The sequence below is a fragment of the Chiloscyllium plagiosum genome, unplaced genomic scaffold (assembly GCF_037043375.1).
Source record: "Chiloscyllium plagiosum isolate Xiang-an unplaced genomic scaffold, Cpla_swu_hap1 HiC_scaffold_40, whole genome shotgun sequence".
In the NCBI taxonomy this organism is placed as follows: Eukaryota; Metazoa; Chordata; class Chondrichthyes; order Orectolobiformes; family Hemiscylliidae; genus Chiloscyllium; species Chiloscyllium plagiosum.
The window spans coordinates 18,967,846-18,990,341 of record NW_028270178.1 but is presented as its reverse complement, the minus strand read 5'-3'; the positions used below and the strand labels follow the sequence as shown (position 1 = coordinate 18,990,341).

The 22,496-nt window shown below is 40.6% G+C and overlaps 1 protein-coding gene across 1 annotated transcript in view; it reads left to right on the top strand.

Annotated features, from left to right (window-relative positions):
* Nucleotides 1-395: 395 nt before the first annotated feature.
* Nucleotides 396-22,496, top strand: part of LOC122544125 (uncharacterized) — a 57,272-nt gene continuing 35,171 nt past the window's right edge. Inside the window, exons 1-9 of the mRNA XM_043683164.2 lie at nt 396-526; nt 3,374-3,966; nt 9,311-11,024; nt 14,296-14,382; nt 14,832-15,023; nt 15,220-15,292; nt 18,251-18,395; nt 19,312-19,481; nt 21,049-21,199. Coding sequence (XP_043539099.2) covers nt 3,822-3,966; nt 9,311-11,024; nt 14,296-14,382; nt 14,832-15,023; nt 15,220-15,292; nt 18,251-18,395; nt 19,312-19,481; nt 21,049-21,199 — 2,677 coding nt within the window. The 5' untranslated portion in view covers nt 396-526; nt 3,374-3,821. The remainder of the gene's footprint in view (nt 527-3,373; nt 3,967-9,310; nt 11,025-14,295; nt 14,383-14,831; nt 15,024-15,219; nt 15,293-18,250; nt 18,396-19,311; nt 19,482-21,048; nt 21,200-22,496) is intronic.

Here is a 22,496-nt window from a genome sequence, read left to right as displayed (position 1 = left end):
TGCTTGTTACTTCCTTTAAAAATTCCAACAGATTGTTGAATTTGAAACTGGTTGTAAACTGAAACCTCATTCCCAGTTCCTTCAGTGATTGCCGAGACAAAGATCAAATTTAATTGACAAACGCCAACTAATCTGCTCCTCTAATCCTCCCAGTAATCCTCTCGGCTCCTATATTTTTAATTTGTTTTTACTCCCGAGAAAACAAATCAATTGTTATCTTCAGTAAGATTTTTTATTGCTTTCATGAAGCAATAATGGACCTACCCATTCACAAAGTTCAGTTATTTATTTGACTGATACCAAGATTAGGAGTTCGGTATCGTCCTGAACTCTCATTAATGTTTTGCAAATGCAGTGAAAACTTCCTTTTGATTACCATTCCGTCGAAAGGTGGTGCAGTACTTTGAACCTGTTCAACCGAGTTTCGTCGGGATCATTGCATTGTAACTACTTTCATTATCTTTCTGCATGAGCATAAGAGAGATCAAAAATGAATCTGCAGTGAAGAAAAAGTATCTATTGTCAAGTAAGGAAAAACCTGCACTAATTCATTCGTATTTTCTTCTTCCAAAATCCTGTTCTTGCATTTGCATCTTATTTGTTGCATTTTTACGGATCTAGTGAACTTAGGTTTTGTTCTAAATGTTCAATTGCTTTGTCATCTTTTCTAACTCTCGTTGACTTCGACTCTTCACACTTACTATTGCAGAGGTTAAAATTGTTTGAGGTTAATGACGAGTGACCATATTTGTATGGTCTTTCTACGACTGTTTGAAAAGTTGACATTTTCACTAATTCTAACAGAAGATTCAAGTTTGACTTCAAAACATAAATTATACTAAGACATTACGTTTATCATTTCTACCAGCAGTAACCAGAAGTAGTGACATTAAATTTTGACTTGAATGCCTGACTACATCCTTGACCAACACATTGTTCGCATCGTCCTCTAATTTCATTCTGACTTGTCGGTGAATTCATCTGAAGGTGCTAAACAAAGTGGGGGTGTGGAGGGAGCACAATGTAACTGCCCTGACTATAGGGTCTCAGTTGTCTCGAGACACAGGAATCGTCCCTCTGGATTACAAAATTGCACCTGTCAGTTTGCTTTTTCAGAAGGCTGAAAGATGTTCAGCAGGACATTGCAGATCAGTTAACCTAAGAACTATGGTAAGGAAATTGTTAATGTTTATAAACAAAGATGTGGTCCCGGGACAACCAGAACGTTTTCAGTTAATCAGGGAAAGCTAGCATGTATTTGTGTCCGTTAGGTCATGCCTTATAAAACTTAGTGACTTTTTTTGGATTGATGACTAAGTTAGTGGACATGGGAATGTGTATGTTTGTTGTTTGTACGGTTTTCCAGAAGTATTCAATAAAGTCTCACATAAAGCCCTGTGCAGGTAAAAGCTCACAGAATGGCTGGGAAAACGGCAGATGGCAGAAGGTGGGATGATGAGTAGCTTTTCAAATTGTCAGGAGTTGACCAGCGGTGTCTCTAAAAGATTTGTGTTCGGGCCACATTTATTTATTTCATTTATTACAAATTTGGATAATGGCTTAAAAAGTCAGATCCAATTGTGCTGAGGAAACAGTGTTTGGCATCATTATAAGACAGTATGCGTTATCACAAAGTTAAAAAAGTGATATTAATAGACCATGAGAATGTGAAAAACAGTGACAGATGATGTTCAATATAAGCAAGTGTGAGGTTATCTATTTTGGACTGGAAAAGGATTGATCATGGTACTTTCTAGATGGGGGTGGACTGGAAAAGTACAGCAGGCCTGGCAGCATCCAAGGAACCAGACAGTCGCCGTTTCAGACATAAGCCCTTCATCAGGAATGAGGTAAATTTCCAACCAAGAGCTTTTGTACGAGGTGTCGATTATCCAACTTCTTGGATACTTCAAGACCTGGTGTGATTTCCAGCGCCATCTTTTTGATTCTCAATTTCTCCTGTACTTTCTAGTTAAATGTAATGAATTTCCGTAGAGTCTTCGGTGTTCAGGTGCATAGATGTTAAAAATGCACAAAAAGCTGTAGAAAAATAATGACGTTTGCTAATGGAATACTGGCCTTTTTTTATAATGGACTGGAATAATATGGTGTAGCATTTATGCTACAGTTATCCAAGCACGATTTAGACCAAACATGGAGCACTGTGAGCAGATCTGGGCACCTCACCATAGCAATGTATTGGAGGGAGTCCAATAAGGATTTCCAAGCATTACACATAATGCCAGTGGTCATTTTATGAGGAAAGCTTACACAAATGTTTTCTGTGAAATTTAGAAGTGTAATGGATTACCTAATCAAATCAAGATGGTAGCAGGGAAAGGCAGGGTTTATAAAAATAAACTATTTCCACTGTTTGGGGCTTTTAGAACTCTGGGAATAATCTGAGAATGAGGGTGAGACCGTTCAGGACACCGTTCAGGAAGCATTTGTAAACCCAAAGGGTGGTAGAGATTTACAACTATCTTCTAGACATGGTAGTGGATGCTGGATTATTGTTCAATTTTAAAACTGTGATAGATAAGTTTGTCCTAAGCATAAGTATTTATGGGTGAAAGGCAGGTACATAATGTGAGATCAGAGACGAGCCACATAATCCCTGAATGGAGGAATAAGCATAAGGGGCAGGCTGGCCCACTCCCATTCCTATGATCTGACAATAAATGACGTTATAAAGAAGGGCAAAATGTTTCTTCCCCTTCTAAATTCTCCAATCCGTGGTAATGATGTATGGTAACCCACACATCACAGGTACTCAGAATGTTAGCACGTTTAATGTTGCAATTTGGACTCTCCCTTGTGTAGCTTTTAATTCCAAGATTCGTTTTATCTATACTGGTTTTTCTAAGCTGAGTCACAAATGGTGTTCCCGAGAAGGTCATTCGGCATTTAGGCTTTGAGAGATTCACTTCTCAGATCAATTCTCGAAGTGTAAAACACCAAAGAAACATTTCTGATTAAACACATTACATCAACCGGAGTTCCAGAGGAGTCATTTGACTCATTGCAATGACTCAACACCGAGACCTCATTACGAGCTTCTGCAATAACAGTTAATAACTCACTTTGTGCCTGTTGTTTCATTTTAACAAGCTTTTTGCCTGGTCCTCATGTAATTTCTCATGTAATGGCTCTCTGAATATAGTGGCAGATTCATGCAAAGCCTCCTGGTGGAACAAAGTAAATAGTAGTGGGGTTAAGGGTAATCGGCCATTTGAAACTGCTATGCAATGGATAGGATCAAAGGCTGATCCATCTCCCCTTGACTGGTTCTGAAAGCCCAGCTTCAAATAAAACATAAAGAGAGCACGATCTTCCATACCAATCTTGAATATTATTTTTTTTTAATTTACAGAATCTTCTTCCTGGCATCCTTATTTCAGAACAAGACACTTCCCAATGTGGAACTCAGAAATTGAAAGTAAAAATGAAAACCAAATTCAAAAGAATCATCTGTCCCTTTCACACTTAGACTAATAGCTTCAAAGGCATAGTCAACGTGATATTAGGTGGAGGATCTGAACATTGTGTTTGTCCACATCACAGCCTGGATGAACAATTCAATTACCGACACATTTCTCTTTAAGTGAAGAAGTTGGAAACTTGCCCTGATTTGCTTTTCCCGGAGGAAATATATTGATGGAGATGGATGACATGTAGATTGCACATGTAGGAACTGATCAGTGCAGATCAACGGCTGGGGGAGATTAAAGGCTCAAAGTTGAAACTGCTGAAAGGGATACCACTCAACCAATTTTCAAACCAACAGATCTACAAATCGGAGGACTGTCAAAATCTAAAGAATGGATGAAATGTCGAATCGAAGGGACGAACGGATTGCTGCTATGGCACCTGTTCATAGTAATGACAAAATCTCCACGGAAATCGTCAATAAAGATGACCGCTCATACTTGGAAGATGAAGGACCAAACAAGAATCCAAAAAGTTGTAAGATTTGTTTGTGCTGAATTGATATTCCAAATATCTGTTTATTTTTTATCTCAGCTTATTGTGTTCCAATTACAAATTTCCTGTTGCAGGTAACCTATTATTACTTTCATGGGCGAATTGAGGATTTAAACACAATAGACATGCTTAACATTCATAGCGAGTCGCTTCGCAAACTGTTTAACTTAAATATTGTCAGACATTGTGCTCTTTCTGTGTTCTGAATTAGGAGTGTACACAATTAATCTCTTCTTCTGTTCTTATGGAGCAAGCTGCCCCATGACTGTAAGAGGTAACTTTTAATGAAGAATTTTGCACCGTTGTGGAGCACAGACTGTTAAGGAATGTCATACCTTAGGTGCACTGGGCAGACGAAATGATTGGGATCAGTTAGAAAAGATGGGGAGTAACAGGATTTATTTACATTTGGAAGCAAATGGACCTTTTAGTGATAGGGAGCATGTTTTTTTTTGCGAGGGGAAGATCATGTCTCACTAACTTAATTGAGTTTTCGTTGAGGTGTTGACAGGAATGGTTGATTAAAGAAGGGCAGTGGTTGTTGCCTACGTGGACCCCAGCCAGGCATTTAATATGATGCCTCATGGCAGGATGGCACAGAAGGTAGAGCCTCCTGGGATCCATGGTGAGCCAGCTAGATTGATGCAAAACTGATTTGGTCGTGGAATACAGAGAATAGTGGAAGGGTGTTTCTTGGAATGGAGATCAGTTAGCAATGGCGTTGTGTTGGGATCAGTGCTGGGACCTTTGCTGTTTGTTATATCCACAGATAATCTGGAGGAAAATGTCGGTGGTTTGATTAATAAATTTGTGGATAACACCAAAATTGATGCAGTTGCAGATAGTAAGGAAGATTGTCAAAGGATAGAGTGGGATACAGAAAGATTGCAAATTTGGTGAATAGAATCGCAGATGGAGTTAAATTCAGACAAATGCGAGGTGATGCATTTTGGAATATCTAACTAAGATGTAATTTTTATAATAAATGTCGGAACGTTTAGGAGTATTTACATACAGAGCGATTTGAGTGCACTGGTCCACAAACCCCTGAAAGTGGCAACACCATTAGACAAGGCAGTCAAGAAAGCATACATGAAGTTGTCCTCAATGGCCTAGGCATTGAATATGTAAGTTGGCAAGCTATGTTACAGCTTTACAAAACTTTTGTCGTACCACATCTGGAATATTTCATTGAGCTCTAGTTGCCAAGATCTGCATGGCTCTGCATGTGCAGCAAGTAGCGGGTGAAACAAGGATTAGCAATCAGCATGAGGTTGGTGGACTGAAAGGCCTGTTCCAGTGCTCCATTGTATTGTATTGCATTTTAGTTTGTAACTACGCTACCTTGTTTCACATCCAACAAAAACAATCAACACGAAAGAACATTAAGCAAAAGTGGAATATGGATATTTCAGGATGGCTAAGATATTTGTCCACTATTTCAAATGAGCACTTGTGAACTCTTGAAAGAGCAAAGGCAGAGGCCAGTGTTTGAGTTTTATCCTCCTCAAACATTTCAGTCACAATTCATAAATCAGACCACGTTCATAATATCACAAGGTAACAGTTGCAAAGTCGAAGGGAAAGCCCTAAAATTGTTGAAGATATCAAAGCTATATTCCAAAATGGTGGATTAGAGAAATAATGTTTTAGCTGGGGTTCAGTTATCTCAAGCATCTCCCGTTCGTAAAAGTTGGAGCTCAGATCCTCCCCAATGGCTTGAGGATGTGAATGAAGGCAGTAACACCAGTGGTGTGCTGAGGGTGCCATGTACTCTTGGATTTACTTCCTTCTGAATCTGATGTTAAAACACGCTTAGACAGCCCTGTATGGACTGATGACAGATAACCTCTGGTTGTATCTGGAAAAAGACAAAATGAGTTAACGAGACTGCGCCTAACCCTTCATCCACATTAGAAAATATAAAGACAAAACGTTATTTAATTTTGTTTTGTTTTTCTGGCCTATACATCGAAGTGGTGTTTTGGGGATTTGTTCAACCCAGCATGAGCTACTTCTTTAAAAAATGGAGAACTCGCTGCAGAAACTCAACAGGTCTGGCGTCATCCGAAGAGTGAGAAACAGAGTAATATTTTGGGTCCAGTGACATTTTTCTGTACTGACTGTAGTGAGCAAAAGATTTATAAATATGCTGAAGACTGGATAGCGGAGGAAGCCACGAAAGCAACAGGAAGTGATTGAGCCCAGATGGAGACATCAACAGATGGGCAGACAAAAGCATGGATAATGACAAGCCAAAGAGAAAGAGAAACTCACAATGGGTAGTTGAAAATGGATTGGTTGTGCTCAAAGTTGCTAATATCAGGACAGGGCCAGAGGTGTGGGGTTGGGTATAGGACATGGAAGGAGGTGTTCCGGTTCTAAACGCATTGAACGCTATTGAGTACTGAAGGCTGCAGGGTCACCAAGCAGAAAATCAGATTGTGTTTTTCCTTCTTGCGCTGAGCCTCACGAGAGCAATGCAGCAAGCCTGAGACAGAGATTTTGTCAGCCAACAGGGTGGTTTGTTAAAGTGGTAAGCAATAGGAAGAGCAGGGTCATTATTACACACAGAACGAAGGCTCTGCAAAACTGCCACCTGGTCAACATTTTGTCTCCCCCCGTGTCAGGGAGACCACATTGTGAACAGTGAGTACAGTAGACCAGACTGAATGAAGTGCAGGTAAATCACACTGGGAGGTGTGTCTGAAGCCTTGGAAATTGAGGATGGAGGAATTATTTGAGCAGTGGTTTCAAATTATGCAAATGCAGGGGAAGGTGACACGAGGCTGTGGGTCAGGGATTGGGAGTGACGGAGTAGAGGACCAGGGTGTGCTGGATAGAATGGTCCCTGTGGAAAGCTGACACTTTAGGGGAGGGGAAAATCTGCCGAGTAGTGGCATTCCACTGGAGACAGAAGAAATGGCAATGAACGATGCTATGGATGCAGATTCGAGTGGGGTGATCATTGATGATCGTTGTTACCTTACTGCTATTGTGAGGGAAGAGAATGGGTGAGGACTGAAGTGATGGAGAGGATCTGGTCACAGGTGAGGACCCCGTGAACTACAGCGGTGGGGAATTTCGGTTGAGGATAAATGCAAGTATTTCAACACCACCACCCCCAGCACTCCAGAGGAAGTTGGCATCATCACAACAGATGTGACAGAGGCAGAAAAACTGGGAAAATCGAATAGAGCCTTCGAAGAAGAAGGAAGGGAGGAGCATCATGAAGGTAACCATGAAAGTCGGTGGATTTGTAGCGGATATTAAAGATCAGCCTACCTTTCGAAATGGAAACAGAGATGATGAAAAAGGAGAGGCAGGAGTCAGAGATCGAACAGGTGAATGTCAGAGCGGGGTGGAGATTGGAAGCGAAATTGACAAACCTCCCCCATTCAAGACGTGCGCCAAAAGCAGCACTGATGATATCATCAGTACACTAGAAAAAGTGCGATGGGTGTGGGCTAGAGTATGACTAAAGCAAGGAACACGCCACATTCCCCACATAACTTAGTGTAGATTAGATTATCTACAATATGGAAGGGTGAAATTGGGGCAGAAATCCGGGGGCACCCCTCTGATCTGAAGAAAATGAGAGGAGTTAAGGGAGATGTTGTTCAAAGTGAGCATCAGCTCAGCAGATGGAGAAGTGTAGTGGATGGATGGGGATGGTTCAAGCCTCTTTGTAGGAAGAACGGGAGAGCCCCCAGACTATACTGGTGGGGGAATGGACGTGTTAAGGGGTTGAATGTCCATGGTGAAGAGGAGGCGAATGGAGACCGTGAACTGGAAATTCCAAAACTGGCGTAAACTGTCAAAGTAGAATCCCAGATGTAAGTAGAGGGGAACTGGACAAGTGGAGTTAAAACAAAGTCAAGGTAGGAAGGGATGAGTTTTGTGGGGCAGAAAAAATGAGTCTGCCCGGATGGTCTTGTTTGTGGATTGTTGGAACGAGATAGAGGCGAGTGCTATAGGGTTGAGGGATATGAGCTGGGAGGCTGTCACGTGGAGATCCCAGATTTGATGAGGTTAACGGCAATCGTGCACTCAACAGCCTAAAGATCAGTGGTGGGGTTATTGTACAAGGGGAGATAGGAGGATTTCTGAGAGCTGGTGCTCAGCCACCACCCGATAACAACAGCACCAGCCTTGACGGTAGGGAAAATGAGTAAGTCAGGGTATGTCAAGAGACCATGGAATACATTCAGTCCAAAGAGAAAAGGTTAGGTGGATGAGGGGGACAGAGAAATGAAGATGACTGATGTTACACCAGTAGTTCTTGATGAAGTCTCGGTGCTGGTAAAAGGCGAGAGCGAAGTATCAAGGTGGAGGGAGAGTTTTGGAGGTTGGTGAAGATGTCTGAGAGATGGGTAGAGGACTTTTGCCCAAAGAAATTAGTGACCCCGGTTTGATGTTGATATTTGAGTGAGTGATATATCGGGCAATGAGTTTATCTGCTTCTGGTGATGGCACAGACTGCCTCGTGATCAAAACACAGTGAACATTGCAACTTACCTTGAAAGATTGGCCACATTGACTGTGCTGGGATTGGATAGCTCAGTTGACGGGGCAGAAGAATTGTGATGTTCAGTGATGGCAAGGGCGTGGGTTCAATTTCAGGCTGAAGTTATCTTGAATGGCTCACTTTCTCAATATCTTCCCTGGCCTCAGGCTAAACTGCCAACAGCTTTCTCTCTCTAATGAGATAGCAACCCAATAGTGTATTGCAATTTCACCCTTACTTCAAAGTAATCATAAAAACTTTAATACACAATGTCAGAGCTTCCAAATATTCGTTGATATATTATGCATAAGTCTTATACGTGCTGTTATGTTGCTTCTGGAACTTTTATATTAGATTAGATTACTTACAGTGTGGAAACAGGCCCTTCGGCCCAACAAGTCCACACCGACCCGCCGAAGCGTAACCCACCCATACCCCTACATTTACCCCTTTACCTAACACTACGGGCAATTTAGCATGGCCAATTCACCTGACTTGCACATCTTTGGACTGTGGGAGGAAACCGGAGCCCCCGGAGGAAACCCACGCAGACACGGGGAGAACGTGCAAACTCCACACAGTCAGTCGCCTGAGTCGGGAATTGACCCCGGGTCTCTGGCGCTGCGAGGCAGCAATGCTAACCACTGTGCCACCGTGCCGCCCACTACATGATATATTTAAAGTTGAAGTCCTTCCTCTAAACTGTAAATCAGTTTTTCTGTTTTTATCAAAGAAGTGGATAAATATTGGGTATGACCGTGATATTTTGCTCCTATATTAGACGAACTACGGGAATAAATGTATTCTTTTCAATTAAAGGGCAAGAGTGTCAACACAGGGAGAACCTTCGGATACAGACTATGATGTTGAGTTCCACAGTAACTTCAGGAAGAGATAAGTGTGAGACATCTTCACTTGAGGAGAAATACACAGACATGATGATTGTAGCTCCCATACGTGAACTTAGCTTGATAGAAAATGAACTAAATTCCCGAGGTGAAGAACGTGAAAGAATGCAAACAGAAAGTGTCAAGAGTGTGCATCAAGTTCAGATCGATCAGTTACTGAGGAGTGGCTCTGAAACAGACAAATTTGGAACAACTGTGGTATTTGGGGCTGCAGGAATTGGAAAGAGCACTTTGCTCCAGAAGATAATCCATGATTGGGCTAAAGGGAGAATATACCAAGAGTTTAAATTTGTATTTCAATTAAATTTACCACAATTAAACTCAATAAATGTCAAAACAAATCTAAATACCCTAATTCTGAATTCATACCCCTACCTTGCAAGTAAATTAGAATATATATGGGAAGATCCTGGAAGCATATTGTTCATATTCGACGATTTAGACAAGTTTGACAGTGGCGTGGATTTTATTGATTTGGAGAGATGCAAAGACCCTCAGAATCAATGTTTTGATACCAAATCACTGCATTGGACATCAGACATTGCGCGTTGCCTTATCCAGGGATACTTGCTGCATGGTTGTTCAATTCTGGTCACAAGTCGGCCTTGGAAAATGGGGAACTTAGCAAAGACAAAAATAAATCTAAGAGGGGAGATCCTGGGGTTCACCTCGAAGAGTATAAAACAATATTTTCGCCAATGTTTTGCAGATGAACAATTAGCCACGAGTGTATTGGAATCTATTCAGCAGAATGAGACATTATACACCATGTGCTATACCCCTCTGTACTGCGCTGTTCTTTCCTCACTATTGACGAAACGTCTGAAAGAACAAGAGAAACAGGGGCCACTGCTGGTTCCAAATAGCACAGAGATGCTTTCCGCGTACATCACTGAACTTTTAGCAAGATGCCATTGTGATGAGAGAAATCTTTGCAGTCAACTAATAAAAATTGGCGAGGTGGCCTGGAAAGGAGTTAGCAGCAAAACCATTATATTTGATTCTGATCAAATCAATCAGCACAAGCTTGAGGATTCCATTTTCATCTCTTCCTTTGTGAGGGAGATTGGAGAGTCACACAGATTTGCTTATGCCTTCAATCAATCTGTTCTGCAAGATTTCATTGCTGCAGTAGCCAAATGTCTGACCACATCCTCAAAAGGTCTGAACAGGCAGCTTGATGAAGGCTTCACCTGCAGTGACAACAGATTCGAGATATTTTCACGTTTCTTAATTGGCCTGCTTTCACACAATTCGAACAATCAGCTCCAGAAGCTTTTGGGTGATTTTCCCTCTGAAGCAACTCAACTCGTGTCTGTTTGGCTCAGGGACAATATTAGGAGGCGTATTCAGAAAACGGGCGATATGCAAAGCCAGAGGGTCTTCTTACAGCTGATGCATTGCTTTGTTGAATTTCAAGACAAACCATTGATTAGTGACTCCTTCCAACCGCTACAATCAATAACTTTCACCCAGTGTCTTCTGAAACCGTCTGACTGTGCAGCTCTTGCCACTTCATTTGTACACATGGAACAGATAGAAGACCTGAATCTCTCTGCTTGTGGAATACAAGATGGAGGTGTTCATCAGCTAGAGCCTATTTTGTCCAAATGTAAAATACTCAGGTAATTCTCTCTGAACGTGTTAAGTCACAACATTGCACTATATCAATGATAGTAGTGAAATGGAACATTGTAAATTATTTGGAATATTATCTCAGTTCATCGATATGATTCGTGGAACTATAATAGACAGGAATGTACTGATAGATAGAGGAAGAGCTGATCAGGTACATCGAAGATTCTGAAGGAGCTTGACAAGATAAACGCTGAAAGAATGTTGCCCTCACGAGAGAGTCTAGAAACAGAGGGTATGGTATCAGAGTAAAGTGCTCAGAAAATAAGGAAGTTCTTCCTTCTTTATGAGCCTTTGGAACGCCTTCTGACAGACAGCTGTGAGGACAGAATCCTTGTGCATTTTTAAGGCTGAGAAAGAGAGTGAGTGAGAGACACACAGAGAGACAGACAGAGGGAGGGAGAAAGTGAGATATTCTTAATCAGTCGGGGAATCAAGGATTATTGGAAAAAGGGCGTAAAGTGGACGTGAGGAGTGTAAATATTGAATGGCAGAGCAGGGCGGAGAGGAGGAAAGCACTACTCTTGTCCCTAATTTTTATGGACCGAAACAATTTTGGTTGGTGCAACCCAGTGTGTCACACATTCTGCGAACAGAGGAGTAACATGATAGGTAATGACTACGTGATATTAACCCTGGATTGTAAATCAAGAGCCATGTAAACTTCTTGGCATTTGGGTTCAAATACCACCAGAGCAGGAATGGAATTTTAAAAAACGGAATTACGAGTCTTCTGATGGCCATAAAAAAACATTGCTGATTGCCTGAAAATGCCATCTGGTTCACTCATCCCCTTTAGGCAAAGAAACTGACATTCTTAGCTGGACTTGCTGGCATGTGACTCCAGACCTATAGCAATGCAGTTGACTCTTAACTGTCCTCGGGCTCATAAATATTACCCAGCAGGCAATACACACATCCTGTGAACGAATAAGAATTCAAAAACATTGCATTCATTCAAGTATCTGATAACATTTCAAGGAATTGAAAACTGACCTTTCATAGATTCGGTGAACCCAACAGCACAGAATCAAATAATGAGTCCATCAGCTCCTCACCAGCTTTAGGAACAGAATCCCAGAAATGTTACACTGCTGAAAGTGGCCGTTCAGCCACTGTATTTTTACTGGTTCACAGAATATTTTGACTTGTTGCCAATGTCTTGCGTTCATCCCAAAAATCTGCATTTTTCCCATTTAAAGAATCATCCAATAAGCTATTAATGCCATAAACGAGCCATCGCCACTACATTTTATGACATTGCTTTCCATACTATTAATGTGATTCGCTCGGTGAAAAAGTTTTTTTTTTTAATTCTGTACCTTCTTGTTTCAATCCTTTACAATTGAGAACCGTATCGAGTCCATCCTGTCCATTCATCATTTTGGAAACTTTGATAGAACATCCTGAACAAATGTGTGCCTTGTCGTAATGAGATACAGAATAAATGAATTGTCTTTCTCAACTATATGTTCAGCTCCTAATCTTGTGTAACTACCCAATAAAATATCTCACTTTCCTTTTCAAACAAATTCTAGATATCTACCTTAGCTATTTACACAACCACACTCATACCACCAAATCCCCTGCTTACACGTCTCATCCAGCATCCTTCCTCATCCTGTGCCATCCACTATGTAAAGAACTATCCAATTAAAGTACATACCCACCTATGAACCTGAGCAATGCAGCCAGCTCACGAAATACTGGCCGTCCTATCTTGCTATGGTAGTAATTTAGCCGGTACATGCCTAATAATGTATAAATCACACATGTTCAAATCGTCTGCCAGCATTTTTCAAAATTCATCCACAGGATTTGGACATTGTCGACTGGGTGAGCATTATTGCCCATCCTTAAGTAAGTGTCAACAACATTGCTGCGGCCATCGAGTCACATGTAGGACTGGCCATGGCAAAACTTCCTAAGGAATCTCAACGAAGTGGATGGGGTGTTCTCCTGACAATTCTTTCATGGTCCACATTTGACTCTTAACTGTAGATTAGTACTGAATTTAAATTCCACCATACTTCATGGAACTCATAATTGGGTTCTCCGAATGTTACTTGGTTCTCTGGATTAATAGACTCGCAATAATTCCAACAAGCTATAGCCTCCCTGTTTCTTAACCATAGACTTCCCATTCAAATTTATTAACTCACTTGCTGCACGCATGCAAGTGTCCACTCATAAATTCGCCAATATTCAGTCTGGGTGCTTTTAATTACCAAAAGGAAACTGCCATAAGTTCTCATGTTGCCAGAAGCAGACATCAACTTTACATTTCATTTCCACTCAACCATACCTCCCCCCACCCCACCGCACCCCCTACTCCACATTGCTCCATTTCTTCTTTTTGGGATCCTCTGTCAGTACCTTTTTTTCCCAGGAAATCAGGATTCAGCATCCATTGGTAAACTCTGACTAGCAGCACAAAGTCGAGGGCCGACCATTAGAAGGACTTGCATTTTGAGATTTATTGAAAATATCTGTTGGAATGCATCTTATTTATTCATTTGATCTGGCTGGATAAAGTAACAACAATACATTTCACGATTTGGAGGTGTTGGTGTTGGACGGGGTGGATAAAGTTAAAAATCACACAGTACCCAATTATTGTCCAACAGATTTATTTCAAACCACTAATTTTCAACGCAATTCAGAGAGGCAGATCTGTTTTGGCTTTCTGAATGAGGTTCTGAAAATTAGGATTATACTTTCTAGCTTTACTTCAGTCGCAAAAAAATAGTGGAAAACTTTATAACAAAGCAGAACAAAAGGGGATGTGCATCTCACCTTGTTCTTTACAACTGTCGATCATTAGAGATTTAGCTTCCAAAAACTGCATCTGTTTTGCACATGTATTCAGTGTATATTTTAGCTAAGTCTGAGACTGCAATTCTCACTTTAGGGAATTGCCATGTGTAAAATATTTGCCATGATTGCAACCTGCAAATATGTCCAAAGTTTAATGTAAACGACTCCATGCCTACTCTGCACGTAAATATTTAAACATGTGTACTGTCCAATTCACTTAAAGGAGATATCATTTAAAGAATTACATGTTATAGTGCTCACTATGTATTACATCTTAATACTATATCACAAATGATTGAATTGCATTTGATTTACAGATACTATCTTCACTCTCCGAGCTCCCAACAATCTTGGGTTAAATATATTGAATCATTAGCTATGTTCCATTTTTTGCATTGCTGCCTGTCATTTTTTTTTTGGTTTCAACATGTTACTGGTCTTTAGACTTAACAGGAATGAGTTTGGAGATGCTGGAATAAATTGCTTGGCTGCAGCTCTGAAAAAACATGATTGCAAAATACAGATAGTGGAGTGAGTAACTTTATTAAAATATTGATCAGAAAATGTATTAATTTCCCTCAGACCTCAGATTAATGTGTTCTGTATGATCTATAATATGTTCCTCCAGCTATGCCAGGATGAAAATCAGAAAGTTTACAGACACATATAAGCTGTGAACACATTTCCCTTCCAAAAAACCAAAGCCAATACTTCATAAAATGTTGTGTTGACCAATGCATGTGTCTTCGTGTTTGTGTGTTTTGACCATGTTTGTGTGTTTGTATTTGTGTTTGTGTGTGCTTCTGTGGATATATGTGGACGTGTGCACATTTAATTCTGTATTTGAATTTGCATGTTGTTCTGGATATTTTTTGTTGTTGTTGACTTCGTTTGTCTTTGTGTTTACCTGTTTGCTGGTCTGTTTGTGTTTGAATGCGAATTTGCTCTATTAAAACATGACTTATATTTTAATGGTATAGGTTAAAATCAAACAATCTCACAGATGATTGTGTGGAAGGTCTCGTCTCTGTACTCAGTGAAAATAGTTCATTGTCGGAGCTTGACTTGAGTAATGATAATCACGATGAAGACCAAATAAACAAACTGACTGAAAACTGCATCCCCTCCTTGTACCATCTAATCAAATGCAAAAATAATATCAAAGAAATCAGGTATTTTTATTACACGTATGTATTAACTAACTGTTCTTTTAAAGTTAATTTATCCTTCAGTACATTTGTCTTGAATAATGGAAAAATGCTTTATTTCCGTCTCAACATTAATACATAATTTTAAAACTTATTGTGATAACTAAATAATGGTTGAAAATTAAAGATGAAAATGTTTCATGATTTCAATGTCTTTCAGATTAATTCGCAATGAAGGAATTACAGAAGATCATCAAATTTTGAATTCGACCCACCTGTTTAATCTGCTGCCTGTAATTATAGATTTTTCACTTATATATATATAGAAAGAAGCATTTTGATGCCAATTTGTAAAGAACATTTTGGATGTCGTGTGTTAGAAAATTCTGGCCATTACTACTAAATAGGAGAGAATAGCATGACAAGACGGTGTTTTTGGTCTGGTGGTGGCGGATTGGTGGCGAGAAGGCGGTAAATGGTTGTGGGCAGGAGAATGATCGACAACCCAGACAGACGGTGGCATACAGTTCAGCATTCAGACATTTAGATCCACAAGAGTGAGCAAATATATTTCCCAACCCCAGTATCTGTGAGTCTGAAGTAAAATAATAAACTGTGTTAGTGTATCACAGAATCATACAGCATAAAAGAGGCCGTGCAACCCATCAAGATTGTTCTGCCTACAATGAACGACAATCTGCACGAGCCCACTTTCCCAGACAAGGCCCGGAACCATGAATATTTTGATAATTCATGTGCTCATCTAAGTAGTTTTTAAAAATATTGTGACTTTTCCTGCCTCAACAAGCCGCAGGGCGGCATGATGGCTCAATAGTCAGCGCTACTGCCTCACAGTGCTAGGGACCCTTGATTGATTCTAGCCTCGGGCAAGTGTCTGCGTGGAGTTTGCACTTTCTTCACGTATCTGGATGAGTATCCTTACAGATTTCAAGATATCCAGGTCAGGTGAATTGGCTATGTTAAATTGCCTGTTGCATTAGTCTGAGGGAAGTGGGTTGATGTGCACTTGTTGAGTGGAAGAGTCTGTTTCGACACTGTAGGGAATCTAACCTAATGCATTCCAGATATCCAGCACCCTCAGGGGGAAACATTTACTTTCCCTTTTAAAATATGCTCCCTTGTTACTAACCCTTCGAAAAAGAGTAACAACTGCTTTCTATTCACCTGTCTATGCTCCTTATAATCTGATGCAACTCAATCAGGTCGCCTCCAAACTTCTCTGCTCCTAAAAAAAACAACTTAAGCTTTTCTCACCTCTCTCCCACGCTGAAATGTTATATCCCAGGCAATACCATATTGACTCAATTCTGCATCCCCTCCAGTACAATTCCATCCTTCCAGTAGTAAGGGGACCAGAAATGGCATCAGCACCCCAGCTGCAGCCTGACAAAAGTACTGTACAGATGCACCTTAACCTCCCTGCCCTTATAATTGATCCAACGACTGAGAAAGACACAGATACCATCTTCCTTCTTAACCACCCTGTTAATCTGCGCAGCTCCCTTCAAGAATCTTTGGGCAGGCATCCCAAGATCCCCCATTCTGCTGAACATTCAGTCCAATTGGGGGTCATGCTCTCCTTGTGGACTCAACCAGCGAGAATATTCCAATGGCACGCTTCACCATCATCACTAATTTTAATGAAATGACATTATGATTTATTTGATTATAATAGTTTAACGAAGCAGTTACAATGTTTATCCCAATAATATTTAGAAGTTCACAATTTGTGTAAATGAAGTGTGACTGTAGAACAAAAGCAATATTCCCAGGTTCTGTTTATTTCATTCATGAGTGAGGATGTAGCTGGCTGGGCCAGCATTTATTGCCGATACCGAATTTCCGAGGGGGCAGTTCAGAATCAATCATATTGCTATAGGTATGGGGTCACATTTAACGCAGACAGGAAGGTAAGCTTTGTCCTCCAAAGGACACTTCTGAGCCAGGTTGTATTTTCCCCAAACAATCAATCCATAACTATCATTAGATACAATGTAGAATGCAAAGTACAACATCTGCCGCAGAAGGATTTGGATCTGGGGCGTCAGGGCATTACTTACGTTTCTGCATTAACAATCCAACAGTAGAACCACAAGGCCATCATCTCCCCTTCAGTCTACTGCTGAAACAGTTTGGTAGGATTGTCGTTTGTGAGCAAATATCAGTAAAGACATCGGGTAGTCCTATTAGGCGCAGGGAGGAGCAATAACACAGGAGATATGCAAGAACATCTGAAATTCTCCACTTTAAATTAATAGGGAAAACACAGAGGTTTGTTTTCAGAATGATGAGAATAATATGGAACAGTGGAATTGAAAAGAGAAACAATAGATCAGAGTTCTTTGTATAATATGCGCTCACACAGAAAGTGGAGCTTGATGTGGAGAATTATGAAAATGTTTGAGATACCAGGCTTAACAATGTTATTGAAGGCAGGATGAGGAAACGAATGCACTTTTGTTTAACAAATTATGCACCCAAGCTAATTTGATGACATTTTCGTTTCAATTCTGACACAATAAACACTTTAATATTTTATATTTGTTTTAAGGATTTCTGTGCAGTGGGTGCCATGGTAGCTCAGTGATTCGCACTGCTACCCTCACAGTGCCATGCACTTGGGCTTGATTCCAGCCTCTGCAGACTGTTTGTGTAGTTTTTGTACGTTCTCCCCTTCCCTGTGTTAGTTTGTTTTTCCATTCACTCATGGGAAGTGGACGTCGCTGGTGGGCCAGCGTTTATTGCACATCCATAATTACAGTTAAGTGTCAACCATATTGCTCTGGGTCTGGAGTCACATGTAGGCCCGACCAGGGAAGCATGGCAGCTTCCGTCCCTCAAGGAACATTGAAGAATCAGATGTGTTTCTCAGATATTCAGCAATGAATCCACAGTCGTTATATTCATGCTTCCAGATTTTATGGCGGAATTCAAATTCCACTATCAGCTGTGGATGGATACGAATCCCAGTCACCAGAGCATGATCTGGATTTCTGAATTAACAGTCCAGCGAGTGATATGTGAATCTTAATCAATTTGGAAACCCCAAGAACATAGAACAATACAGCGCATAAGTGGCCCTTTGGCCCTCAATGTTGCAGCCACCTGTGAACTATTGTCAGCTCTTCCCCCTACACTATCCAATCATCATCCATGTGCTTATGCAATGATTGCTTAATGTGCTGAGGGTACAGCTATAAAACACCTAATCATGACTTTGTCATATTTAGGACCAAGACAAAAATTCACCCATGGAAATTCTGCATAATCATGATACTGACAGCAAAGACACAACACACGTGATCACTGAGGCTGAAAATCCAGGACTGCAGGAAAATAAACACCATGGTAATAGTAGTCATGACTGTGCAACTGGTGAGTTGATTTACCTTTTTTCCCTCATAGTATTTATTGACTATCCCTTGTTGCCACCAGAAGTTCACTATCAGCCCTACCCCCTATTCTCTCTCTCCCCTCTCACTTGCTCTCTCTCCCTCTCTCAGGGGATCATTCAGGGATGACTGGCACAATTCAATAAAATGATCATTATGTACCTGAGAGACCCTGCTGAAAGATCAGCCCTCCGACGACCCCGCCCCACCCCCATCCCGTCAAACACCCCCAAACCCCTGAGCACATACATCCAAACCACTTCAGTTAATGTGAGGATCAATCAATCTTCAGTCTTGTGCCCACCATTTCAGAGTCTGAATATTCACCAATGTGCTTTAACCTCAGTAAGTCATGGAGATATCTCCAACTCACATGCCGAAAGTCAATAAGATAAAACACTTTCAAATTACTGCTTTTCCTTTACAAATCAGACATCATTCCTGACAGAGTTTGGCAGAACAGATATCGGTTTGAGTATTGTTGACCAGATTAAGGCAGGGGCTATGAATGAATATCCAACCAATTGCAATCCATTTTAATAACCCACTGTGACCATTTATCAATTCGTCGTTTTATGTCCATGTTGCATCCAGACATGGGGAGAGTTATCTATGACACATACATGCCCTTGAAGTTTTCTGCAAATTGGATAAGCAAATGATAAACTTAGAAATGGATTTGGATGGTGGCAGAGTCGAGTTGGAGAATAGAAAGAAGACAAGTTAGGACACATTTATATCGTAAATACAGGGCATTTGGTTTGCAATCGTTGTGTTCTTAATGCTGAAGTCATGAACATTTTCATGCAACACATGATGCTCACGAATGGATGATTTTTGAAATATTTGCCATATCCTGCAACTCTCCAGCTTTAGTTTTCCCAATGTTTATTTTATAGTGGGAGATAATGTTGCAGCTGCACCCATTGAGTCAACTATGGCTGACCCTGAGCTGTCCAAAGATACAGCGAGTCAGCAGGGCAGTCCATCTGAAAATGGTGAGGAATCTGTGAACAATATGCGTCCAAATCAGTTTCAACCAAATGCACTCACTGACCGAGAATTGGAGGTAGGTTTTACATAAATGTATTTTGTCCTGTTCTCAAATCATACCAACTGAGATCATTTGCGTATAAGCAATGTTATGTGACACGTTTTGTTTCTTGTTGTAAACTTAAAACAGCAGACTTGCCGCTTTGTGATTCTCTACACTGTGATATTTTGCATACTAAACATTCATTCCTCAGCCTCCAGGCCACTTAATGTTGTCGATCAGTCTTCACCTTCCTCCAGTGCTTCATCCTTCTTTCATCCTTCATCCTGACATGTCATTAAGAACTAGAATTAGACTGGTATAGTGGAACTGGTATATTGCACCTGCATGCATTGAATCGGCATCAAGCCGATTTGTAGTTCATGGTTTGTAGAAAATCTCAACTCCCAAGAATTGTATTTGCTGGACATGATTATTTTTTCTCTTTCTAATATTGGATTCCAAACCGATTATTGCTAAGGAGGGTTCAACATGAAGCCGTTGGGGAATGGATTGGATGTTTCCACAGATGTTGAAGTAACTAAGGGACCAAATTGTGAGGTTAAATTCTGCATTGTTTAAATCATGTTTGGATTCGAATCGTAGAATCTCTATAAGGTGGAAAGAGGCTATTCAGCTTATCGAACTGAAAAATAAGCCAGAGTCTCATGCTTGGAGCCAGCTGTACACATAATGAAGGCAAAAAAAAAAACAGTTACAAGATCAACTACGATGTATCCAATGCTATTTCCAGATAACTGATTCATGTGTCTCCTCCTGGCCCCTTTTGCCCAATTATCAAAAAGACAACATTCAAGGGAGAATTAAGAAATTTCCACAAAATAAAATCACCCTGAAACGATCTTTGAGAACAAAGCTATGACATAAGGATAGATAGGCGATTTCAAATTGAAAAGAACTTGCCCATGAAGCTTCATCATGTTTTGAAAAATGTCAAAGACTTGGCAGTGATGTTGTAGAGAATATTAATGACTCAAGTCCAGTACTATGCTCCAGTTATGCATCTGGCATTTTTAAACATCGAAAATAGGCCTCTTCAGTCACACGTGGCAGACAGTTGCGTCCTTAAGAGAGGTCATTCCCGAAACTAGTGAGGGGAACAAATAAATTACCTGGAATTGTTAGGATTGAGAACATTTCAAAATCTCAGTTTGATAGACTACCTGCAAATGTTAATGTAAAGAGACAAATTGGATGCCTGAATTCAGGGAAACATGTAACATTAAAGTTGTTATTCCCACGCAACCTATAACCGCAGTCTATTGCTTATCTGACTATGCATTTTTTGCAGACTGTTCCTGCATATATTATTGGGTTGCAAAATAAGAGAATAATATGCATCTCTTCACAAATTAGACTAGGTGTAATTTGATGAACTGCACACAATTCTGAACGCCATATATTAGCAAGGTTTTAAACACAATTTGAAATTTCGATCTGCAGTATGGTTCATTTCTTTATTACCTGTCTAAACTCGATCAGGGGGATTTTCATTGTTATTGGGTGGGAACATGCAAAGCTGAACAAGTTCAGAAAATAAAGGTTTTGTCACAGATCATCTATTCAAATTTTGTTTGCTTAGCACCAAGAGGAAAATGCACATATGGAAACTATATTCTTTGGTGATAGTTCCAATGAGGATGCCAGCCCGACAAATAATATGTTTGAGGAGGTTCCTCTAGGACTGGAAGAAAATTGCGAGCATCCAAATGTCAGAAACACAAGTGGCCCTGGTGAGTTTTTATTTTCCAGTTGAAATCATATTTGCAGCAATGTGTACCATTTTATACAAATAAACTTCTTCTCAGGATTAGAAGGTATATCTGATATACAAATCAGACAATGCATTACGACCTAATGTTCCTCCAATGTGTTTGGCATGGAGTATTCTTTGAAAATGAATTGACAAAATATGGCAAATCTTGTGGGTGAAAGTCACAACAGTCCACCCGGAGCATAGGACTTCTTCCCTATTAAAAAAAAGGAGAGAGATGCTTTCTGGTGGATTAACCTCAGGGTCACTGCGCCTCAGATGAGGTTAGAGGTGTGGAAGAACAGACCTTTATAGCAATCTCAGCCAGTGTAAGAAATTACCACATTCCCTTGATGTCACTCTGTATCACAAACAATACATCCAGCCCCTCTCGGGTAGCGTCTAAGAGAATTTACAATGAGGTCAACCTGCACCTTTTCACACTATCTGTCTCATGAAAACTTCCTGAAGAATGAAAGCTTATTGGGCAAGGTACTGAGGGGATAACGTCTTAATTGAAAAAGTGTTTTGCACACTAGGTACGGGTCTGAGTGGGCTTGGCGCATTACAGAAGGAAGATGTACAGGAGACGTAGATTGGGAATCTACGTTGAAGAGGCTGGAGGATCTGAGCTAAAGAGAGAGGCTGAACAGGCTGGGGCTGTTTTCCCTGGAGCGACGAAGGCTGAGGGGTGACCTTATAGAGGTTTACAAAATTATGAGGGGCATGGATATGATAAATAGACAAAGTCTTTTCATTGGGGTCGGGTAGTCCAGAACTAGAGGGCATAGGTTTAGGGTGAGAGGGGAAAGATATAAAAGAGACCTGTGAGGCAACTTTTTCACAGAGAGGGTGGTACGTGTATGGAATGTGCTGCCAGAGGATGTGGTGGAGGCTGGTACAATTGCAATATTTAAGAGACATTTGGATGGGTATATGAATAGGAAGGGTTTGGAAGGATATGGGCTGGGTGCCGGCAGGTCGGACAAGATTGGGTTGGGATATTTGGTCAGCATGGACGGGTTGGACCGAAGGGTCTGTTTCCATGCTGTACATCTCTTTGACTCTATGACTCTGAGTGGAGAGTTTAGAGTGGCAGTGGGTGAGGGGTATGGGATAGGTGGATGGCAGACATAAATGGACGATATATAGACATGTTGTGTGTCACCATTGCAGAAGAAGACTTCAAGCTGGTGAGTTAAAAAGAATCATCTGGGAATAGGAGAAAATAGACTTAAGAGGACTGTTTTATGCATTTAAGCTTTGTGCCAGATAAA